This window comes from Camelus bactrianus, chromosome 10 (genome assembly GCF_048773025.1).
Source record: "Camelus bactrianus isolate YW-2024 breed Bactrian camel chromosome 10, ASM4877302v1, whole genome shotgun sequence".
In the NCBI taxonomy this organism is placed as follows: Eukaryota; Metazoa; Chordata; class Mammalia; order Artiodactyla; family Camelidae; genus Camelus; species Camelus bactrianus.
Window position 1 is genome coordinate 29,773,312 of NC_133548.1, and position 23,991 is coordinate 29,797,302.

The window sequence follows — 23,991 nt, forward strand, 5'->3', positions numbered from 1 at the left end:
ATGCTCCATGCAAAGTGCAGGGTTATTGTACACTACAGAGACTGTTAATGATCACAACTATAAATCCAACCTGTTAGGCAGGAGAGTAATTAAACGGTTAGGCCTTGTTATGGGAGTGTGTGTGTGTGTGTGTGTGTGTGTGTGTGTGTGTGTGTGTGTGTATGGCAGCTGACAGTCTTTACAGTCTAACAAGGGTCCTAGCTTTACACCAAGGGAATAAAGTACTCATGGTAGACTTCGAGACACCTGTAAAAGGATACAGGAGATACTGGGGTTTCTCCAGGACAAAGAAGCATATTTTCCTTTCTTCTTCCTCCACGTTAATACTTCTGATATAAGGACGTACTTTCTAATTGATGAGCCAATGAATATGTTGATTCTTTTGTTTTCCCTGAGGAGTTATTAATAAACGGATGTTACGCTTTGTAACCGGTGTGAACCTTGCATAGAGTGAGTTTTAACGGGGAAGAGGAGGAGAGTTAGGAGACATTGGATGCTACCAAAAGGAGGAAGTGTAAAGAAATAGAAAACAAATGAGAATTAAATTAACACACTGAGGCTGCGCCTGACAATCAGCAAAATGCTGGAAGCAAGGAATACTTTACTGTGAGAGGCATGAAGTTTCCTTCACATCCCAAATCATTAGCCTCTGTGCTTCCCCACTGTTTTGAAATCTAAGAGTAATGGAAGTCATGTAGATAATGCTGTTTCTTGACAAAGGTTAATTCAAATCAGCAGTACTCATGAAATCTTCACTTACAAGCTTCTGGTATGTAACCTCGGGACCTCACTGATACAATAATAGTGTTTTGAATTAAAATTCACCTGACTTGTACAAGTTGTATACATGTCTTGGATTGAACATTAACACTTAGGTGGTGTTAATATTAAAGCATAACATAGTCAAACCACTAAAAATTGGAGTTCTGGTTTTCTGCTGAGACCATTACAATCAAAAATCTGTTATACAATTAGAATAGAATGCCTCACGATAAAATAAGGAAAAGCCATTGTTAAGGTAAAAATGTTAAAGACTTACTTTTCCATTAACACTGATTATATCAACTCTGTAAACATAGAGGAGGAATTTCCACAACAGGACACAGGCAGGTCCTGGCAATTTTTACTTTCTTATTTGCAACTAAAAGCATATTTCAGCCATCAGAGCTTCGTGTGGTCTAATTGAAATCCACGGAGCAAAGTAGGGAGTGAAGACAGTACCCAGATTAACAAATAATCAAAGGTTTATGTGGTTACCTAGATGTCAGAAGCAAAATTAGAGTTTCCTCTGTTTGATGGGAAATGTTTCTGGTCTTGGGCATTATGGGTAATTTTGCTTTCCCCTTTTGCTTTTTGGGTGATATCCTTACTTTCCACAAATACGTAGCTATGTTTTGGGCACTACGGACAGAACTTTGTGCCTCTGTCTTCAATGAGTTGGTCATCTACAACAGCTGACTGGCATCCAGACACACACGTAGAGATTCTTTAAAATAAGTGAGGATACGCTCAGGGAAGAGAGTACCAAGGGAGCCTGCTTCCTGCAGGACTTGGGAGAGAGGACAGCAGGGGACAGGAGTCAGGGAAGGCTCCACACAGCAAGACAGGCATGAACTAGACCCTGTGGAAAAGACTGGCTTTGTAGGGTTGGGGTTCGGGAAGACCGCTGAGGAGGGAGGAGAAGCAGGAACAACAGAGAGAAATTATCTCCCTGGGTCTTGCTGGGGACACTTCAGGACAACCGACAGAGTAACAAGAGCAGAGTCTGGAATCTCTAACTAAATTTTTACCTTCTTTCTCTTATTTGTGCTGGTCTTAAGTTTAACATAGTCTCTGAGTACAAGGGCTGTGAACTGGTCAAAATGAAGGAAAGACAGAGAAGATAAAGTTGAGGACTACGGACGATTTATTAATTAACAATAACTCCATTTTCTGAGGCCTGGAGTCCAGAGAAAATCAACTATTATATTCGGGGGTGCCCTACGGTAAGCTCACATAACAACTTATTATTGACCAGAAAAAAAGAGAGTCAGGAAGCTTGAGACACTAAAAGACTCATCCTAACCCCCTAAGGTGTTATTATTCAGTGTTCCAGATGAAGCTCAGAAAGGTTACATGGCTTGTCAACAATACCGCAGCTCACTTAAGCCTGAGCCAGCTTGAGCAAAGGTCCCCTGATTCCTAGTTCTTTGCTCCGTTTCCTCCACACCCACAGCCTTGCAGAATTGCAGGCCCACATGCTGCACCCTCCCTTACTCGGAAGCAAGACACCCAGGCGGGTTGTGCTGGCATTTTACAGATTCTGCTGCACTAATTAAAAATGCTGAGGTTGTAGACTTGTATCGCTTCTCCGTTTCCCAGTAATGTTTAACCTTAAGTTAAAACAAAAAAAATCTAGGAGATTAAAGAGTGTGTTATCTGGTGAGTCCATTCCACCTCCAGTAGTAATTAGTTTCAGAACACATCTGAATTCTTTCTCTGTGGCATATGCTTTTTAGTGAAGGAACAGGCTGCTCCAGGCCAGGGGCAGATTTCAAGTTCTCATCTCTTGGTACCGAATTCCTCTTTGCCGTCAACTTTTGAGATCCTCCCTGAGTACAGCTTGGTGTCTGAAGGGCTACACAGGTGCACTGGTCATCATTCGCGTCACAGAGTCACAGCCTCTTCTCCCAGCAAAGCATCTGCTGTCCTCAGCTTTACTTTTAGAAACAGCGTCTTCCTGGGACCTGGTTGAAAGCAACTCTTTGGTGCCATACTTCCCAGCATGGAGGTGAAGACCTTCTCAGTTTGGGATTATGTCGTATTTGCAGCCCTCTTTATCATTTCTTCTGGAATTGGGGTGTTCTTTGCCATTAAGGAGAGAAAAAAGGCAACTTCAAGGGAGTTTCTGGTTGGGGGTCGGCAAATGAGCTTTGGCCCCGTCGCGCTGTCTCTGACAGCCAGCTTCATGTCCGCTGTCACTATCCTGGGCACCCCCGCCGACGTCTACCGCTTTGGGGCATCCTTCTCCGTCTTCTTCATTGCATACACATTTGTCGTCATTTTCACATCAGAGCTCTTCCTCCCTGTGTTCTACAGGTCCGGCATCACCAGCACCTACGAGGTAAGACAACTACATTCTTCTTTACTTTGGGAGGAGTTGCTTTTACCTCTCCTCTTGAACGTTTTTTTGTTATTCTTGCTTTTTTTTTCTGATAATACAAATCACCATGATGATAACATATCGTAATTGAATAACATTCACTTATTTTCAGGACAATTACACATCATGGGGAAAAAATATGGCCATGTTATTAGGAAAGCTTAAGCTTTGGATACAGACAACCTGTTCTTCCATCTATAGAAGAGAAATAACAAAGTCAAGCCCACAGGGCTACATCAGTAATTAAATGAGAAGCTGTAGGTGAACACCTAATGCATTGCCTAACTTGTAGGAGATTCTCAATGAAAGAGAGCTGAAGTTATTCCTGCTATTATTATTAACATCCTTCTGAAACCTATACCATAAATGTTGTCATTTTCCAGCAAAGAACACAGAGATAGAGATAAATGACTTAAGATTGTACAGTGGATCGTACGGTTTTAATAAGGTGGTTCAGTTACTACAGTAAACCAATTGCAAATATGTAACTGAGGGGAGTAACTGAGGGGATGTGAGACAGTGCAGGTATAGGACATATCAGGACTTCATTGCACTTAATTTAAAAAGTCTGTGGCCCTTTACATATTTTTAAATTTTCAGTTACCTGTGCAATTTTTAAAAGCAAGCATGAAGCATGCAGTTTGTCTGCTGGACTTCCATTTTTACTTTTGACTGAAGGACTAGCTACACACCTACCAGAGAGGACCACTGAGTGAGTGAGTGATTACCATCTTTCGGATGTAGAATTACATCGGAATTCAGAATGCAGCTGGAATAGTCTCCTGCTTCATGGATGAGAAAACTGAGGCTTAGATTACAAAGTGAGGCAGTGGTGGGGGGAGGGTATAGCTCAGTGCTAAGCATGCACGGGGTCCTAGGTTCAATCCCCAGTACCTCCATTAAAGAAAAAAAATTTAAAATACATAAATAGATAAACCCAATTATCTCCCCCACAAAAAAAAAACAAGCAAAAAACAAACAAACACAAAATAGAGTGAGACAGTGGCAAATTTCAAACTAGAATTCAAAAAGTGTTACTTCTGATCTAGTTTTTTTTTCCATATATATTTTTATTAATACTGTCTCTCTAGTTTGACTGAATTGACAGAATTTAGAAGAACTAAACCATTGACTTTTTCCAGATTCCTCTGGCAGTTTCCTCGCTGCCTTTCCATTTTTTCAGAAACAATTTCTCCTTCCTGTGTCATCTAGTCCTAAAGCCAAAAGCACATATTTTGAGTTTTGTTACAACATTTCTCCACATCTGATACCAATTTTTATATCAGTTATCTATTACTGTGTAACATACCATATCCCAAAATAAATGTCTTAAAACAACAATTTTATTTGCTCCCAATTCTGTGGATCAGTAATCTGGCCTCAGCTCAGTAGGGTCTAGTAAGACAATAAGGTCCTTCTGTCAGTCTTCCATGGGACCATCTATGTGACTGCCATCAGCTAGTGGGTTGGTTAGTGGCTCATTGGTCTAGGGGAACTCAGATAGCTAGTCTATACCACACGCAGTCTCACCTTCCAGTATGTTATCCTAGTTTCTTCGTGTGATGAGGAAAGAATCCTTGTCAACAAGAGGACAGGCCTCATTACACAAGCAATTCTGAAGTCTCCACTTGTGTCATATTTGGTAAAAATATCACCATCTTAAGTTGTGTTCTCCCAGAAGCAAATCCTGAGACGGAGTTGAATGCAAGTCATTTTGGAGGGAAATGATTTTATTAAGCTCTGGTAGGCAAGTGGCAAGTAAGACATGGGAAAAAGGGAAGCAAATAAAAGGTGTGTTTTTGAGCAGTTTGTTTCTGTGAGCAACGGAGGTTGAATCTCACTGGGGATCTCTGGGAGACAGTACAGATCACGTATCAGGACTGTCCTCCCTGAGATGAAAATAACCAGAATTTTTTTCTGTCCAACTTCCTTCTGTCATTGGCTGAAAGCCGATGATAACATCCCCATGCACTTCTAGCTTGCCTTGTGCAAGGGCTGGGATTATCAAGCAGATAATCACAGTGCATTTAGATGCTATCAACCTGTCCTGGGACAGAGAGTGCCAGTAAGCTACATGGGTCACACCCACAGTGACTACAGCAGTCACTGAGATCCTACTCTATTCCTGTCCCTGCAGTTGGCTTGTCAAACGCTCCACCATTAGATCCTGCTACTGTCAATTTTAGAAAGAGAAAGCCACCATTCAGTGCAATAAACTAATCTTTCCAAGGGTGTGTGATTTGAACCCAAGTTGTCCTCAACACAAAAGTTCTGCTCTGTTGTTCATCTTATGGTAGCCGAGACTTTTGGATCCTCAGTGACTTCCTTACTTCTTTAGAAATATTCCTCCTACCTGGTGCCCTTGGTCACACATCCACTGGATTATTACCTGACTCATGGTATATTGAATGTATCATCTGAAGAAAGAGGGTCCAAAAATAAGGTGATTCTTTCCTTGGGGGAAAGGTTGAGTGAGTAGATTACTGTGAAACTGAATGAGAATTCGGGCAAGAGGAGTCCCTTCTAGGGTTTCAAAGAAGGGCTCCGCTGAAGCCATCAAACAACACTTACTTACATATTATTTCTAGGAAAACGACAAATCAGTGGTTAATGCCTGGCTTCATCGAAATTATTTTTCTTAAATTAGATAAGAAAGAACTACTGCCCATTAGAAACTACTTCCAAGATACTAAATCCTCGAGGCATTTGCTACTTTTAACATTTATTTTATTCATTCAGTACGTGATTATTGTGCCCTGGAAGACAAATACTAACATGTCTTCTAAAATCCTTACTGGTAAGGGGATACCTTTCTTCATCTCCAACAGTAAATCAGACCCATCTGCTTAGTGTGTTCACAGTTCCCTGCAGCTCTTCTTCTAACACGCATCGTCACTGTAACTTCACTTTTATTAGCATAAATCTGTTAGTGGTTGCCGCCTCTAAAATCCTCTGGGGCATGGACTGCGTAATGTTTGCTCTCATTGTGTGCCAGAATGCAGTGTGGAAGGCAAGTAACAAATACTTGTTAAATGAATGAATACATGAAAGATGAGGTGAAGTGTTTAAAATGGGACACCGTTTACATGTATCAGGGAAAGTAAGTGAGGTAGGCTGAAAAATGCCTCTCCCCACCTCCTCTGAAAAAAAAAGTTAATCAGTGTTCTAATCGCAGGAAAATGTGACTATTACCTTCTATGGTGAAGAACTTTGCAAAATTGAAATGGAGAGATTGTCTTGGTCTAACTGAGTAAGCCATAAGAAAATCCTATTTATAAGAGGGAGGCAGAGACAGACAGAAGAGAAGGCAGTGTGACCACAGCGGCAGAGATCGGAGTGATGGAGCTACAAGCTAGGGAATACCCACAGTCAACAAGAACGCCAAGAGGCAAGAAGTAAATTCTTTTCTAAGACCTCCAGAGGGAGCATGGCCCTGCCAACACCTGGGGTTTGGCCCAGCGAAATTGATTTTGAACTTTCTGGCTTCCAGAACTGTAAGAGAATGCATTTCTGTTGTTTTAAGCCACCCAATTCGGGTTATTTTGTGAGAGTAACCATGGGAAACAAGTACCGTAAGAGATGTGAATCCGACACTAAAATACAAGGCAGCAGGTGATCAAGTGCTGTTCTGTCGGGAAGAAGTTTAGCACAATTGTCATAAGAGCTCAGAGGAGAAAGTACAGGTAGGAGGAAGAACGCGATGGGCTATCCTTGAAAGATGGCTGAGAACTGGTGAATTTGGGAGGGAGGGGGCTCTCTCATGTTGAAAAATCTGCCTACACAAAGGAGGAGTCCGAAGATTAAAAAGCACTTCAGTTGAACAATATGCAGTGATTTCATGTGGTGAATAAACAATGTGGGCTTTAGTGACGTGAGCTAAGAGAGGAAGGGTGTGGATCAGACAGTAGATGGTTTAGAATATCAAGCCTGGATGTGCGTTTTGTTTTGTCAATGATGGAGAATCATGGAAAATTTTGACGCAAAGCATGACATGATCAGAGTCCTGCTTTAGGAGAATCGGTGTGGCAGGTGTGTGGTTGGTGGAATGGGTAGGCGAGACTTGAAATTATAGAGATCAGTTAGGGGGGCTACTGCAGTGATTTAGGAAAGAGGAAAGGAAAGCCTGAACTAAATTTGGGGGAAGTGGGGATATTTTATGAACAAATCAATGGCTTCAGGATATCCAGTAGGGAGATCCCTGGGTAGAAAGCCAGATGACCTGGCTTTTTAGTGAAGCAATCACAATTTAAAAATAAAAAGTATTTATTTTCTCTGACCATCATGAGAAGCTTGAGCAAAAATTGATCTTTAATATACCTTTGACTTTAAACAATCCTTATATTTTTTTCTTTTCTCCCAAGTATAGATAGCATAAAATCATATTATAAATCCAAGCACTGAACTTAGAGAAATACCAAGGAAAAGGGAAGCTTCTCAGCAGTTCTCAGAGTCAAACTCACTGCTTCTCTGCATGTCCTTCTCTCTTCTTTCTAGTACTTGCAACTGCGATTCAGTAAACCAGTTCGTTACGCAGCCACAGTCATCTACATCGTGCAGACGGTAAGGGGTGAGGGCTGCTGCAGAGGTGGGTTGTGGAGACAAGTGTGGGCTTGCTTTATTTCCAGGGGCAATTAACACAATTAAAGGACAGACTTAATGCTAATAAGAAGCTACTTTCTCCCAAGGGTAGCACCTTCAAGATACGTGATTACATCCAGGGTTGTCCATGTTTCATAGACCCTCATATATCTGTACAAATGATAACAAGCAAATGTATATCATAAACCACCAATGGAAAAAGGGCATTTTTAAAAATGTATTTCAAAGTTTTATTTAACCTACAAGTTGCTTTTAATATGAAATGATCTGGTAACTGATTTTTTTTTTTTCACTAGTTAACTATGTTGAACCAGAAATACCCATTTTGCTGAAGATTAGTCTAAGACTATACTCTCAGACCAATACTCCCACTTTTCCCTGGTGGACTCCCTTCCTGCCTCCCAGAGTCCGGGGTGCTTTCCTGCTGCCTCAAGCTTGCCTGTGGCACACTGCCAATGCATTTCCCGTGACTCGCCAGGAACTTTCTTCTAGAAGAGAACCTTCTTCCCTTTTGTTAATCAAAACTCTCCCTCACTGACTGAAGAGAAAAGGAGGAATTACTGTTCCTTGACCTGTCCATAGATATTTGCCTGTTAAAACCCCCACCTGAATCTCTAAGTGGTGAAATTTCACTTGAAATAAAACTGGACTGCACCCACTTCCATCAGTGTATTGGGCTGCAGTTCTGGGAGTTTGAAGATAGACCCACCATGCAGATCACCGATGTTGTTAATTTCCCCCACACGGTGCTCTCCTCACAGATTCTTTCCATTTACTCTAAAATCTGCATTTCAGCAAACTGCTAAAATGAGTGTGTGTCATATATGTGGCAGGGAAGGTAGAGGAAGAGTGAATCAAAAACTTAACTTGAACCCTAGTTTTGTATCCTTAATATAGCAAATCTACTAATAAAATCTCAAAATTTGCAGCCATCTTCAAAGTGCAACACTCTTCCTCCATCTAATGCTTATTATTAACCCTTTCACAAATTAGTTACAGTGGCCAAGGGCTTCAAAACCAGAGTGCGTAGGAATGGAACGTTTGGCGAACAAGTTTAAGGAAATGTAGTTCTAAGGTCAATAAAGAATGTTCTAGGCAGGTGTCCTTTCCATGTCACTCTTCTCACTGTTCCCCTGACTCTCGTGTCCCCACCAGATTCTCTACACAGGGGTGGTGGTGTACGCTCCTGCCCTGGCCCTCAATCAAGGTGAGTGAGTTAGCAACACTCTCTTGGTACTTTCCACCATTTTCATACCTGCATCCCCACCTTGAAGATACACGTACAACACCTTGTTGGGAGACGTTCCTGTGGTTAGAGTGCTCTGAATTACTGTGGTAGTCACAAAATAAAGCTCTAAAAATTGAACATTGAAATTAATGCAAATAACTAGTTACTTGATTTTGCCCACATGGCAAACATCCATTTTGATTGTTGTTTGTTTTTTTAAGTGAAGTGATGGCAGTTTTAAAAATTGAAGTACAGTTAATTTACAATATTGTGTTAGTTTCAAGTGTACAGCAAAGCAATATATATATTTTTTTCAGATTATTTTCCATTCTAGATTATTACAAGATACTGAATATGGTTCCCTGTAGATATAGTAAATCCTTGTTGCTTATCTTTTTCATGTATAGTGGTTTATATCAGTAATCCCATACTCCCAATTTATCCGTACCCTCCTTCCTTTCCCCTTTGATAACCATACATTTGACAATTTTGTATTATATACACACAACCACTAAATACAGGTCATCTATAATATGTGATCCTTTCTCAGTTATTTCAAGAAGTAGATAATTTGAATACATGAGTAAAAGGTGCTTGTAGTAATTATTTTAAGATTTATACTTGACCTTTTTGAAAGAATTGAATCCTAGAAAAAAAGGAAAGAAAAAACAAAAGTGAAAGAAATGTCATAATTATACATACACTATTAGAGGTCCTCAGTAGTCAATATAACTGTGCGATATTGAGAAATAGGTATTCACGGTCAATGTTTAGGTGGTTTCAAAGTTCTCAGTCTAACTTTGTTAAGAAAAACAAATAAAGAAACAATTGGTGAAAAGGTTGGAAGCCTCAGAACCTTAAGAGGAAGAATTTGGCTTTTGACATTATGGACTGCATTGAGGTATAATAATGTAATAAAATAATCATTATCAGTGATGAGAAAATGTAATAAGAGAACTCGAAGTTGATTTCCGTTTGCCCACAAAGAACACAGACAAAAATATTGTGACTTTTCCCTCATAGAGCTGTTTTTTTTACTTTCCTTAGAGAAACTTCTTTCAGTATTTTTTCTCCTTTCATAGTGACTGGGTTTGATCTCTGGGGCTCTGTGTTTGCGACAGGAATTGTCTGCACATTCTACTGCACCCTGGTATGTATCCAGCTGTGAAAAAGTACCCGGCACTATTTCCTAATATGGGATAAGGGCAGATTTCCAACAACAGGGCATCTAGTTACAGCAGAAGTTGCTATTCCAAAATTAAATAGAAATGTGCCAGCTTATCTGTCACAGCTTTCTGGGAAAGATGCTGTTGTTCTTTGAAATTTTGTTTCAGTACCAAGCATTGGTAGAATTTGGGCTCTGGGCTCACTGGAAAAGCCATGGCTAAGAGGAGATTTAATGATAGAAATACCTCCTTGCTCAGAGGATTGGTGGCCATATGCAACTGCTGATAAAAAAGTGTGCTCATTAACGGTGATTGTAAATCATAGGTAGCAGTTATACATCACTGTCTACTGACTGCGAAGTATAAACTGCCTGAATGAATAGTCTAGGATGGCATGTATTTTATAAACTTGTGGCTTCCACAGCTGGACTTGTCTCTTATTGATGGAAGAGCTTGCATTGCATTTACCATTTGGCTTTACACATGCTCGGTTTTAACCAAGAAATTTGGGTAGTATTGGTAATATATTTTTGTAATTGTTACAATCAGTTTAGTTTAACAAACGTTCATTGAGCACCTATTATTTGCCATGCTCTGCAGTAGGATTCTTTATTCTTCTAAGTCATTGGTACCATCTGTGGAGGCTGTAAGTAATCAATGAAGAATGTGGCAGTGGTTCTCAGATGATTGGATTCTCTTTCCTCCTTTATAGAGAAAAATACAGTAATTGATAAATTATCGTATAGCAGACCATCCATGTATTTTGGCATTGTGTGCCTATCAACTACTCTTTTAACATGTATCATGATAATATACGATTTAAATAGGCTCATATCTCTCTTCCTCATACTTGCAAATCCCACCATTTCTTTGCACTGCAAAGTTTTATCTTATTTTTTTTCCATTCCATTCTCACTACCATAATTCTATCCCAGACACACATCTCCTACCTAAGTTAAAAATATACTCCTACGTCTTTCATGTCTGGTTATATGTGACAGATTAGTGGCTCTGAGCATCCTTCCATAGAAGGATAACTAGATGCATTGCTAGGGACACTGAAGGCAGACTTCCTAGCAACAGTAATAGAAGCCAGAAACAGTGAATAATATCTTCAACGCACTGAAAGGAAACGATTGTCAACTATAATTGTGCACTCAGCAAAACTGTCTTTAGGATACTGACTGTCAAGAATGGAGAGAATTTACCACTTAAGTATCTTCCCCTAAGAAAAGCCTAGAGGAAATACTGTGAAGAAGGAAAATTATCCAATTTTAGATAGAAGAAGTAATGATAAGAAAATAAAATAGTAAACATTTAGTAAGGTTAATCAAATGATTTTTGGTGATTAATGATAATTTTATAGTATAGTATAATTTATATAATATCTAATAATATAATTTATAATATTATAAATATAATAATTATTATTATAGGTAATTTTGGAGTTAAGAAAAAGAATAACTTTCATTTGGACAACAATAGCATGTAAATCAGGAAGAGAGTAATTTGATTTAGAGATTTTATAATCCTTGAATTGTTGGAGATTAAGACCTTTTGAAAATTTAGGCTCTAAATTAAAAATTCATGGCAACATTTCAAAGAGACTAATTTAAATAAAGCAGTCAAAGTAGAAAAAGGAAATTAAAACAAATCTCAACTGATTTAAGAAAAGAAAATCATTCAAAAAAAGAAAAGGAAAAAAAAGCATAGAAAAAGTAGAACAAACAGAAACCAAAAAGTAAAATAACAAAAAAAAAACCAAGTCTGGATATTTTAATCATCACAATAAACTAAAATGAACTAAATTTACTACCTCAATTGATTTCAGTGCTTCCCTCCACCTCACATGCCTCTGTCAGCTTAATCTTCTTAAAACATCCATTTCTTCATGCCACTTGACTGAACTAATTCTCTCTTTGCTTCGCATTGTTCACAGGATAAAGTATAAGCTTCTTAGCTTAGTGCTGAAAACCTTGCCCTTTGTGAGTCAGTCCACCCATCCAATCTCTTCTCATCACACCTCTGTTCCATCTCCCCTCTCTCTGGTCAGACTGTAGGCTTCAGTGTCTCACCAACATGGCAGCTTCTTTCTCTAACACTTTTGCTCATATGGCAGTCCTTTTACACTCATAGTCCTGTGGATGTGTAGCATAGTTAAAATAACTACTAGGAAATATTAAAAAAAAAAAAAAAAAAAAAAAAAAAGAAGAAGAAGAAGAAGAAGAAGTGATCCTTGCCGTCCAGGAGTTTGCAGTCCAGTGAGGTAAATACAGACTGATTAATTACCTAAGTAGCCCTCAAGGGACGATCAGGATTATAGATGAGTGGAGTGTGGGTGTGTGTATCTTGCTGTATGAAGCAGTAATATTGTCAGAGAAGTTTCCCTGAGAGCTATAATCTGCCTTTTGATACACAGTTGATAAAGCAATAAAGTGGTTTATGTTCTTGCCTTAGGTCTAGCTGAAGTTCAGGTTTATGCATATTTTTACATCCCCCAGGCCAAGTCACCTCTGAAAACTGAGGTCTTTGACATTTGGTCTTCATATCACTAAAATCTGATGCTGTGATTTGGGTTTGGAAGGCTTAACATCTTTAAAGAAAATCAAAATAACACTATTTGGGAGGTGGGAGTAAGAGACTGAATATTCCTCAAATCAGAATTTGAACAGAATCTACTAGTACAACCATCTGGCAGGGGCTTCAATGTCTGTCTTTTAGTCGCATGCTGATTTTAATTACACAAGAAATGATGAGACAACCTCCATGTCTTCTTTCTTCTCAAGATAAAGATGAAGCCTGCCATCTTTTCACGGAAGTTCTTGACACTCTGGAGGAGGAACCAAGGATGATAATTCTATTTTTCAATGTTAAAAATACCATGTCCTTTCATTCACATGAAATGAATGCTTATCCATTTTCAAGGCACCTTTTAAATATATCACTTCATTTAATCTTCCCTAATTTGCTTATTCCACCTTCACCATGGTCGTAAGGGATTGGCCAGCAGCCTCGTTTTTCCTCCTTTCTTCTTGCCCACGTATTTTCACCTCGAATTGTACACTAGAATCACTAGGGAGCTTTCAGAAACACTTCGGACTGGGTCCCAGCCTAGACCTCAGTTTATTTAGAGTTCCTGGGAAGGGAGATTAGACCCTGGTTCTTGATTTATTTGTTTTCCAATTCCCCATGTGACTCTAAAGAGGGTGCAAGTTTCACAACCACTGCACTAACCTCTTGTCTAATCATTCTCTCCTGAGTCCTACTGTCAGATTCATCCTCCTGAAACTCTGGTTTGCTCGCCTATTTGATCATCCCCTCACTCTTAAAACTCCTTTCTCCGTGAACGTCTGGAATCTATCATTCCTTTCTAGTACTCTTCTTTCTCAGTAAGCTACCATCTCGATTTCCCCAAATTTGTTCACTGTCACTAAATTTACAAAAGGGAATCTCAAATTGTACAACCAGACCCAGGTGATTATCCTCAATTCCTTCTCTTCCTCATTCCCTATATTCAGTTACTCACGAGCTGTGTTGATTTGACCTCCCAAATATCTTTCAAATCCATCGACTTCTTTCCATCTCTGTCCTACTTCTGACTGCTGTTATCTTGGACATGGACGGCTAAGAAAACTCTGAGCTGATCTCCCAACTCTTTTCCTTCAATGGTCCTACAATCTGTTGTCCATATAATCATCACAGAAATTACTGTGAATCAAACATAATCTCCCATCATATAAATCTCCTTAATGCTCTTACTACTCTTGAGAAATCATGTAAGTGGCCTTGTAAAAATCTCTGTGTCCTGGCCTCTAGCAAGTTTAGCAACCTCCCTTTGGGTATTCTATACATCCTGAAAGAATGCTAGAACATACATCCTTTCATTTCTTCAGGCTTACCTTCCTTCACACATGCTGCTCCCCTTTCCTCTTTGACCTCTGTATCTGGTCAGTTCCTACTCATTCTTCAGAATTTAGCTCAAATGCCACTTCCCCAAGACCAGGTCAGGACTCCCGGCTATATGCTCCCAGAGTAACCTGTCCTTCTCTATTGTACTTTCTTACAGTTTTAAGTAAATAGCTGTATTATTATGTAGTATCTGCTTCTTCCACTAGGGTATAAACTTTATGAAATTAAGGAAGGAATCTGTCTCTTTCACTTACCATTTTATTCTCATGTTTAACATAGTACTTGGCACATAAAAGGTGCTCAGTGACCAGGAAAGAAAGGAAAAAAGAGAAAGAGAGAAAGAAAGAAAGAAAGAAAGAAAGAAAGAAAGAAAGAAAGAAAGAAAGAAAGAAAGAAAGAAAGAAAGAAAGAAAGAAAGGAAGGAAGGAAGGAAGGAAGGAAGAAAGAAAGAAAGAAAGCAAGCAGGCAGGAGGGAGGGAGACAGAGGGAAGGAGGAAAAAAGAGAGACTGCTTTGGCAGAGAGGTTGTGCAGAAATGGAAAAGTTGCAGGTTTCGTTTTTAAGAACTCACACACATTCTCTCCATTTAAGGGAGGATTAAAAGCAGTGGTGTGGACCGATGCTTTTCAGATGGTTGTCATGGTTGTGGGCTTCTTAACAGTTCTCGTTCAAGGATCAATTCATGCTGGTGGATTACACAATGTATTAGAGCACTCTGCAAATGGATCTCGACTAAATATATTTGAGTATGTCAAGTGCTACTTTTTCATGTTTTACAAAGATTTAGCTGTATGACCTCATCACCTAAAATAATATTTGGGCATCAGAGGACCATATTTGTTCACTCACTGCTCTCTCTCATAGCTTTGACATAGATCCTCTCCGGCGGCACACTTTCTGGACCATCTCCGTGGGAGGAACTTTTACATGGCTTGGGATCTATGGAGTCAATCAGTCGACCATCCAGCGCTGCATCTCTTGCAAAACAGAAAAACATGCCAAGCTGTGAGTTGCTAATAAACATTTTAATGTTTTTCTCTGCCCTTCTTGGGGACTTATTATATGCTTCCCTTCCCAATGTTTTGGGTGTGTGTGTGTGGGGGGGGTGTGTGTGTGTGTGTGTGTGTGTAAAAGAGAGAAAGAAATAAAAAGATTCATTTATAATTTCAACAACTTTTTGAGGAAGGCATTACCATTCCCTTCTCTACGAGGAGGGGGCAGCGGTGGGGTTTGAACTTAACATCGTTCTGTCTTCCTTTGCTCGCCATCATTCACTGCCTTCATTTTCTGAGAAATTCTTTGGTTAGACTAGATTCTGCGGGTGGCAATGCAGAGATAAGGGGCCTATATTTCTTACTTACAGTTTCTATGATGAGATGGTTCTTATCACTATCTTCATTCAGCATGCGGTCTTTTATTATTTTGATGGATGTATCATAAAAGTTTCCAAAGAGGAGTTAAAAGAAGAAAACCCAAGATAGTGAAGCAAGTCCTAACTGGGGTTTGGCTGCTCCAACTCTTGCCAGGGCAGCCAGTCCCCAGTCAGGCCAGACCTGCTTACCCTGAAGGACTCCACAGAGTCACAACTGGTTAAGCTTTTTTCAAACCATGGAAGTCATCCCACACTTTAGAACGGGGACCAAAGGAAGTTAAGCGCCTTTTTTTTTTTTTTTTTGCAAAACTGGCAGAAGTAAGCTAGAATTGCATTCCAAATGGGCATTTCATCGTTCGTAGCTGCTACCCAAGTTTCCAGCCTCCAGAGATTTGTCAGAATGCCTTTAACTTTTCTTAGAGTGAGAAACAGCCACTATGAATATTTCCCCAGTGGATCTTAAAATACTTTCAATGCACAGTTTCTTATTTAAACTGAATAAAAGATAAAATTGTCTGGACATGGTTCAACATTTTGTAACAGGAATCTCAAAAGGGAATGCATTACTTACCGAGTCCACACAGAAGGAAGAAGTGAAAGCATCCTTTATTACTCTATAAATTCCCTGGTAACATATTCTTATCCTATTACAATAAGTGACAGTAACAAACTCTCTACACACACGACATCATTTTGTCACGTAGTTGAATTACTGAAAATGTATTTAAGATCAAAAGTGATTTTGATCTTAAAATTCACTTAAAATTCTTTTAAAATTCTGCCTTAAAATAGAGTGGACTATTATCTGTCAAGGGAAGTCTTTTGGTGAAATAAATAATAATTCTCTGTTAAAACCAGGCATTTAAAAACCCGATATGCTTGTGTTATTACTTTTTTTTTCTTTTTTGAGAACTTGCCTAGTTTCTCTCTATTACCATAACAGTACTTAAAAGTTAGGAAATGTATCTTTTTATCATTTTTTTCCCACAAGGCCAGTAACAATGCTTTGTGCTTATTAAATATTGATTACTTATTAAACAAATAATGCTTCCAGAATGTCATGCTTGTGTGTGTGAATGTAGAAGCACATAAATGAACATATATATATAAAATATGTGTGTGTATGTGTGTGTGTGTAAGAGTTTATATATGTGGACTCCTACATGTGTACTTGTGTTTGTGTATGTCTAAGTCTCATTTAGTAGATTGGTTTAAATGAAATACTCATTCATAGTAGTTTCTTGGAATTGGGAATTTGCTACGTTAGTATTTGATGGGTATGAAAGCTGTCAGAGAAGGAAAGATGCTCATGAAGACAGGAATACATATATGTCATTCCCTGAGCGCTTTGGATTGCCTCAAGTGCTGGCTCTACTCATCTCCGTTCCCATGGAGGGACCAGAGCTGTGATAGGAATTTTGTTAGAATAAGGAAAGCTGAAAAAAATAACTGTCTTTAGAAAAGACTTTTCTAAATCCAAGTTGATTTAGTTGAGACAATTCAGGAGAGAGAAATCAGCCCAAATGGTCAGTGCACTTGAAGTGCACAGAGCTGGAGGGGAGACGGCTGTCATGGTATGGATATGGTGTAAGTTCCCATTTGTTGAGGGCACTACTGGGGCAGCTGGAGGACTCTCAGAGCTATCTTACCTAGGCTCTGCAGAAAGTGGATTAAATGCACTACTTCTGCACAATTATCTGAGAGCCTGATGTAGTTAAAACATTCCATCAGGGTCTAGAAAAATCTCTGCAACATAGGTAAGTACAAGTATACCCATAAAGCTCATACGGAATGTGGCCATGGATTAAAACCAGCACACATGCATTTAATTGCATGGTCAGAATGCTGATTACTCAACAAAGACACCTTCATCTGAAGCCAGGTCTTCCTTGCACCGAGGAACAGTGTCACTTATCAGGTCCTTTGAGATGTGCTCCCTGGAAGCTGACTTGGACTCTTGTTTCTGGACGTCAGTGTATGTTTCAGGTCTGCTGATGGTGAACGGTGCTGAGGGAAGGAGTGGCTGGTGCAGGTTACCAAGTGCTTTCCCATCAGCGTTCTCATCTCCCAGCCAAGATGAGCACGTCCACACCCAGTCACTTTTGTTCCCTTCCCATTGCCTTTGTTTATTTTCTTTATCTCTTTCATCACATCTAAAATCATCTTGTTTATTTCATTGCAGTGACCATTACCTGCCTCTAATCCCAGAACACCATCTCCATGAGGGTGGGTTCCGTGTTGCTCACTGCTCTGTCCTCAGTACCTAGAAAAGCCTGCTCTATGGTGACGCTTAAGAAATATTTTCTGAATGAATCAGCGAAGTGGCTTAAGTGGCAAATGGGAGAATTAGCCCTGGAGACAATTAAAGTCTATTTCTAGTGAAAAATAAACTCACAATGCAGGGACTTAAACATTCTAATAGACAGTTTTGCCATTGATTTCTCATTTCCCCTAGTTGACTGGTGAAATTTTAAAATTGTTCTAGATAATGTATGAAAATCCTCTATAAGGGGTGGGGAGCAGGGTATATATAGCTCAAGTGATACAGGGTGTGCTTAGCATGCACGAGGTCCTGGGTTCAATCCCCAGTACCTCCTCTGATAGATAGATAGATAGATAGATAGATAGATAGATAGATAGATAAACAAAACTAGTTGCCACCCCTCCAAATAAATAAATAAATAAATAAATAAATAAATAAATAAATAAATAAATAAGTAAATAAGTAAATAAATAAATAAAATTTTAAAACATAGCATCAGTTGTATTTTTTAAAAAGGAAAAAAGAATATATATATATACACATAAATACATACATATGTGTATATATACATGTTTATATAAATCCTCTATATGACTGTATAACCTACATATATTTTTACAGAGAATAATTCATTCAATCCTCACATTAGTCCTGTAATAAGAAGTAAGGCAGGTGTGTTACACTCTTCTTACTGATGATGTAACTGGCTCAGAATGTTAGTGACTTATCTGAAGTCCCACGGTTGTTGAAGATATAGTCTTCTGATTCCAGATCTAATGCTCCTTTCAAAAAAGAAATGATGTAAAGATTACAAGCATACAGTAACGGATTTCTACCATTCATGTATTCATTCAGTCACTCATTACCAAAAACAGAATCATTTTATGCCTGCTATATGCCAGCACCATTGTGCGCTCTAGGGACACAGCCCTGTGTTTGAATAGAGTTTGTCTGAAAGGCAGAAGCAAGAGTACTTCTTATTCAGTTCACAGATATTGATCCCTTCCTGTATCAATTGTCCTCTCCAAAGGCTATGTCTAAATCAAATCCCTCCAAACAAAAGCAAACAAACAACTAAAACTCAAGGATAGACATGCTTGGAAGACTCCCATGGAAGGAATTCCACAGATAGAATCCTTTCTTAATGTAAGTAGCATAAAATAAAAACTTCCAAATGGGTTATTTAACATATTTGCTTCTTCAAAGAGTACTTTGATTTAAAGGTCTTCCCAAAGTCAGGTACACCCTTACAGTAGGGGTTTTAGGGGACTTTGAAATGAATACGTGTCCTTACATTTGAGTGTGGATGCATCGGAATCCCTTCAAATAATGACTGACTCCAAGGAAATGCCTCCTGTTGCTTTCCTGGCCGTTGGTACCTTGAAACTCTCTCCAGAACAAGATTGTTCTCTCAGAGAACCAATGTGAGGCCAGCCAACTTTCAAGCCTTCCCTGAGATTTAGAAAATATGTAATATTTTAATTTTCAAAGGACAAAAATAAATACAAAATAGCCACAGGATACTATAAATGCACTCAAATCGAAATTAAATATATTTGTGTTGTAGAATCAAAAGAATTGCTCCAAAGAATGTGGATAAAAATGACTTCAGGTTTTTCATACTTTCTATTGCCGTTTTGAAAACTGAACTTTAAATTTCATTCAAATTAATCTCCAAAGTGAGTATTTCCAAAATGTGTCTACTTCTACATTTATCTCATCATCCCTCTGGGGCAAAAAAAAAAAAAAAGATGTTAAAATGTACATTGGCTTTTTGACAGTTTCATGAATTGATTGGGGGGAAATTACTCGAAGTTATGTAATAGGAGTGACTGATAACGTGAAATTTCATCTAAGGAACTAGACCTACGCCACACGTTGAGGCTTTACAGAAAAACTCCCGATTTCAAAAGAAAACCTATCAAAACTCTACCTCATTCAAATTTCATTCTCACTGTAAAAACATAGTGTTCCCAAACAAAAAAAATATGCAAAAGGATAAAATGCAGTGATTTTTTTATTGGAGTATAACTGACTTACAATATTAAGTTAGTTTCAGGTGTACAGCATAGTGATTTGATATCAAAATGGAATGATTCTTGAAGGTGGAAGTATTTTATAGCCAAAAGGCGCCCCAGATTTTACCTTGAGTCTTTTAATCTCACCAGACTGCAATACGCCACAGGGGCTACCCATAGGTCCCTGTGTTCTCTTTTAGAGCCTTGTACTTCAACTTGCTGGGTCTTTGGATCATTTTGGTCTGTGCTGTCTTGTCTGGCTTAATCATGTACTCCCACTTCAGAGACTGTGACCCTTGGACTTCCGGCATCATCTCAGCACCAGACCAGGTACGCGCTCCCTCGGGGCCCGAGGGGACTGGCGGAGATGCGCGTGCTTCCGGCCATCCCCGAGTCGTGTTAGGCCTTTCTGTTTTTCCCGCACGGGCCTCTAGCTATTTCCCAAGCCCCAAACACTTGCTTTCTTTCCTCTCTTCCTGGGTGATATTTTCACATGTCAGTTTCCTATACTGGAGAGTGAACGTGTAAAAGGAAGTTACCTTACCTTGTCCTTGAAGGCCAGGCCTGGAGCCAGGGCGGGGCTGGGGAGAGTGGAAGGTGGGCTTGAAGCCATAGCTTTGGTTGTCAGTGCCACCTTTCTACTCTTTTTTTCATATCCATCTCAAGGTTTGCTAATTATGCTTTCATCTCCAATTGAACAAAATGACCCTTATATCTGTAATGCGTCCGTTCATGTCTTCCCATTATAGCTTAAACGGTGTCAGCTCAATAGACTACATTCAACATGATTTTAAATCTCCACTTATGGAGAACGTGCTGAGGAGGAGCAGTCATCCCCCTCTCTGCCTCCACATAGTCGTGTGTCCCACTGTGTCCTATGGGGGCTCCTGTCCCACAAATGTGGCCACAGAGTGGAACCATAATACCTACATTCCCTGAAGACCTGTTCTAAGTGTTTGCTTTTGGGGTTGAATTGCTAATATTAATGGTAAACCAGCATGAAAATAGCCTACATTGCAAACATAAGAAAAAGTTTAAAGTTCTTGAACGTTCTAAAGTTCCTCCAACCCTTTTTCCTAGTATGGCTGCTCCCTTCCTACCCCTCCCTCCCCTACACCCGGACCTAAGGGCCATGGAGTTGGACTGATCGTCACCTCATCTGCTAGCCTGTAACCACTGTAGTCCATGCAAACTCCTCTATTATTATTTTATTTTGTTTTTCTTTTTTCCCACCTCTTCTTGCTAAAAGTTACCTTCATGCATTTCAGACGCTGCTGATGGGACCACTAATCCTACTTTGTTTTGCCTCCCCTTCAGCTGATGCCATATTTCGTCATGGAGATATTTGCCACCATGCCAGGACTCCCAGGACTTTTTGTGGCTTGTGCCTTCAGTGGAACTCTGAGGTTAGTGGACTGACAACACTCTGCCCTGATAATGATGATGGTGACAATGGTGATGGCAAAGCAACCAAGATGACAAGGGTAACAGTGATAGTCGCCACCAGTATGATTGAGTACCTACTGTGTCTGCTGCCCTGCTGAATGTGTTGTGTGTATTTGCTCATGAGTTGTCACACAATATGTGAGACTGAAACTACTCAAATTACCATTAGTTTATAGAAAAGGAAACTGAGATTTAGCCAGGTAGATAACTTACCTGTTGAGAGGCAGTAAACCTCAGAGGCACCAGACCTCTCTTCGTTTTCTCGACCTTGCCTGCTGCCAGCCGTTCCCACGATTTTGCATCACCTCTACACATGGCAGCTCACTTTGCTGGCTTTCTCACTCAGCTGCAGTATATTCTTGCAGATCTATCCTTTGCAATCCACTCTCTCCAGCTTCAGTAACACACTCAAGCAGCTAACAGTATCCATCTTCGAAATGTACACATTATTCTACATACAAAATTACTCACACTTTTATTCTGACAAATACCTTAGAAGGTTTACATTACACCAGGCACAGTTGGTGACAGCGGGGCTACTGCAGAGAGCAAAACTGACATATGCATTGACCTTACACAGAGTCTGCATTCTGGTAGACATGGAAGATGGACAGTATATAACTAAACAAACAAAAAACCAAGGTTTTGTTTGATAATAGCAAATAGTATAATGGAAATGACAGAGTGATATCCTAGAGACAGGGAAGGCTTGGAAGTCCTGTCTTTAATGGGGTTTTAGGGAACTCCTCTTTGAATACATGACATCTGTGTTGAGAGCTAAGGATGAGCAGACGCCCGCTCTGTGGGGAGCACAGGCAGAAGCTTTTACAGGCCGAGCAGAGAGCAAATACCAAAGCCTGGAGGAGATCACCCGTGTGGAATAATTCAGGATCAGGGAGGAGCTGGAGGATAAGGAACCAGGAGGAGAGCAGACAGGGAGGAGCTTGGAGAGGGGAGCAGGCATTGGATCATGAAGAGACTTCACGAAATGGTAAAGAGTTTGTGTTTCATCTTAGGTAAGAAGGCATTAGAAGGTTTGCAGTGAGTGATGTGATACAGTTGGAGACTCAGTCTTCCATGTGGAGGGAAGGGACTCTGACAAAAGCCAGCGTGGTGAAAGTAGGTGACTTTTTAGGAGGCTTTTACCTTAACCCAGGTGAGACAGGATAGTGACTTGGAGAATGGTGAGGGCAACAGTGTTGAAAGCAAGGGACTGAAACATTAAAATGTATCATTACTTTCTTTTAAGGCAGACCCTCTGCCTTTATGAATCAAAGGTTCATCTGATGGGAAAAGCTTTATTTTCCCTTCCTGGAGCTCAATTGCAAAGTATCAATTATAGGATTTCTCAAGGGCTAATGTTAAGATAGTAAAATGATTAGGGTCAAAATTTAAACGATTCCCCAGGATAAAAGTAGGAACTTTATATCTGATTTCTCAGATTCCTGGTCTCACTGCACAGTGTTAACCACTGTTAATAATTTCTTGTCAATAAACCCGAACGTTTCTTTGCCTAGGTGAACATACAAACCTTTTAGTGTGCAAAACAGAGATCAGTTGCATATATACTGTTATTTCTTTAAGTTAATATAATTTAGAAATCTTTCAGTATCAATAGATTCACCCTATTCTTTTTTTGATCTACTGTGATACTATAGGACCTGCTTCCTGGTTCATACATGGCCATCTTCACGTTGCGTCCTCCATGGTGGAAGGGCTGAGGGAGTGTTCTGGGGTCTCTCTTATAAAGTCACTAATTCCATTCGTGGAGCCTCTACCATTGGGACCTGATCAGGTCCTCAAAGTCCCTCCTCCAAATACCATCACACTGAGGATTGGGCTTCAAGATATGAGTTTGCGGGGGATATAAACATTCAGTTCATAGCATGTTACAATGTATATCTTTGTAAAATTGTGCAAAGATGGATGTAGACTACATTCCAAGGAGTGGAATTACTGTGTCAAAATATTTATTTATTTAAAGTTTTCATGGACACTGCTAAGTTGACCTCCAAAAATTTGCACCAGTTTGTACACCAAATAGAAAATATTAAAGTGTCTTTTTCCCTATATTGCCATTAATATCAGGTACTCTGAAACTTTTACACTTGAGTATTTGATAGGTGAAAAATGGTAACTAAATTTAATATGAATTCCCTTGATCAGAAGTGGGATTGGCTACCTTTCCCTGTTTCATTAGTCATTTGAATTTCTTTTTCTATAAAATGAAAATTTATTTTCCCTGTTTTTTTTTTTTTAAGTTTTCTTCTTTACATATATAGGAAAAATAGTTTATTGATGTGTCTCATTTGCCTTTTGTGTATTTGCTAAAGATAGTTTTGAGTATATGGACATTCTGTTTCATATTAATCAATTTTTTAAAAAATTATGGTTTCTGAGTTAACATTCTTGTGAAGACTTCTCCATTCCATGTATATAATCAGCCAGACATCATTCTAATATACTTATGGTCTTATTAAGTGTTAAAATTATTAAATCATCTAGACTATATATGTGGTATAAGAAGTGAAGTAGAATTCCTGACTTATTTTCCTTCTAAGTTAGTAGCCAGTTGTCCCATTATTTTTTAGTAAAAAGCCATGTTTTTCACCACTGACTTAAAATGCTACTTTTATTACATCTTACATTCTTTTATGTATTTGGAACTTTTTCTAGATTCTCTTTTATAGTCCTTTGATCCATTTGTGTACAGCTATGCCAGTATTAATAATTCTAATGACTAAGCTTTAATGTATGATTTTAAATGTGTTAGGTTAGTACATATTTCTTCTTTTTCTTTTACAGAATTTCCCTTGATATCATCTTTTCTCAGATTATTTTTAGTTACT

The 23,991-nt window shown here is 39.2% G+C and overlaps 1 protein-coding gene across 2 annotated transcripts in view; it reads left to right on the forward strand.

The window, feature by feature from the left end:
• Window positions 1-2,422: 2,422 nt before the first annotated feature.
• Window positions 2,423-23,991, forward strand: part of SLC5A12 (solute carrier family 5 member 12) — a 39,599-nt gene continuing 18,030 nt past the window's right edge. Inside the window, exons 1-8 of one of the 2 annotated variants that reach the window (XR_012509641.1) lie at window positions 2,423-3,103; window positions 7,637-7,702; window positions 8,897-8,948; window positions 10,052-10,119; window positions 14,635-14,789; window positions 14,908-15,048; window positions 19,897-20,026; window positions 21,014-21,102. Coding sequence is in view for 1 of the 2 variants with exons in the window: in XM_010964752.3 (XP_010963054.1) it covers window positions 2,765-3,103; window positions 7,637-7,702; window positions 8,897-8,948; window positions 10,052-10,119; window positions 14,635-14,789; window positions 14,908-15,048; window positions 19,897-20,026; window positions 21,014-21,102 (1,040 nt within the window). In the remaining variant the exon portion in view is untranslated. The remainder of the gene's footprint in view (window positions 3,104-7,636; window positions 7,703-8,896; window positions 8,949-10,051; window positions 10,120-14,634; window positions 14,790-14,907; window positions 15,049-19,896; window positions 20,027-21,013; window positions 21,103-23,991) is intronic. The other variant, XM_010964752.3, reaches the window with a different exon arrangement.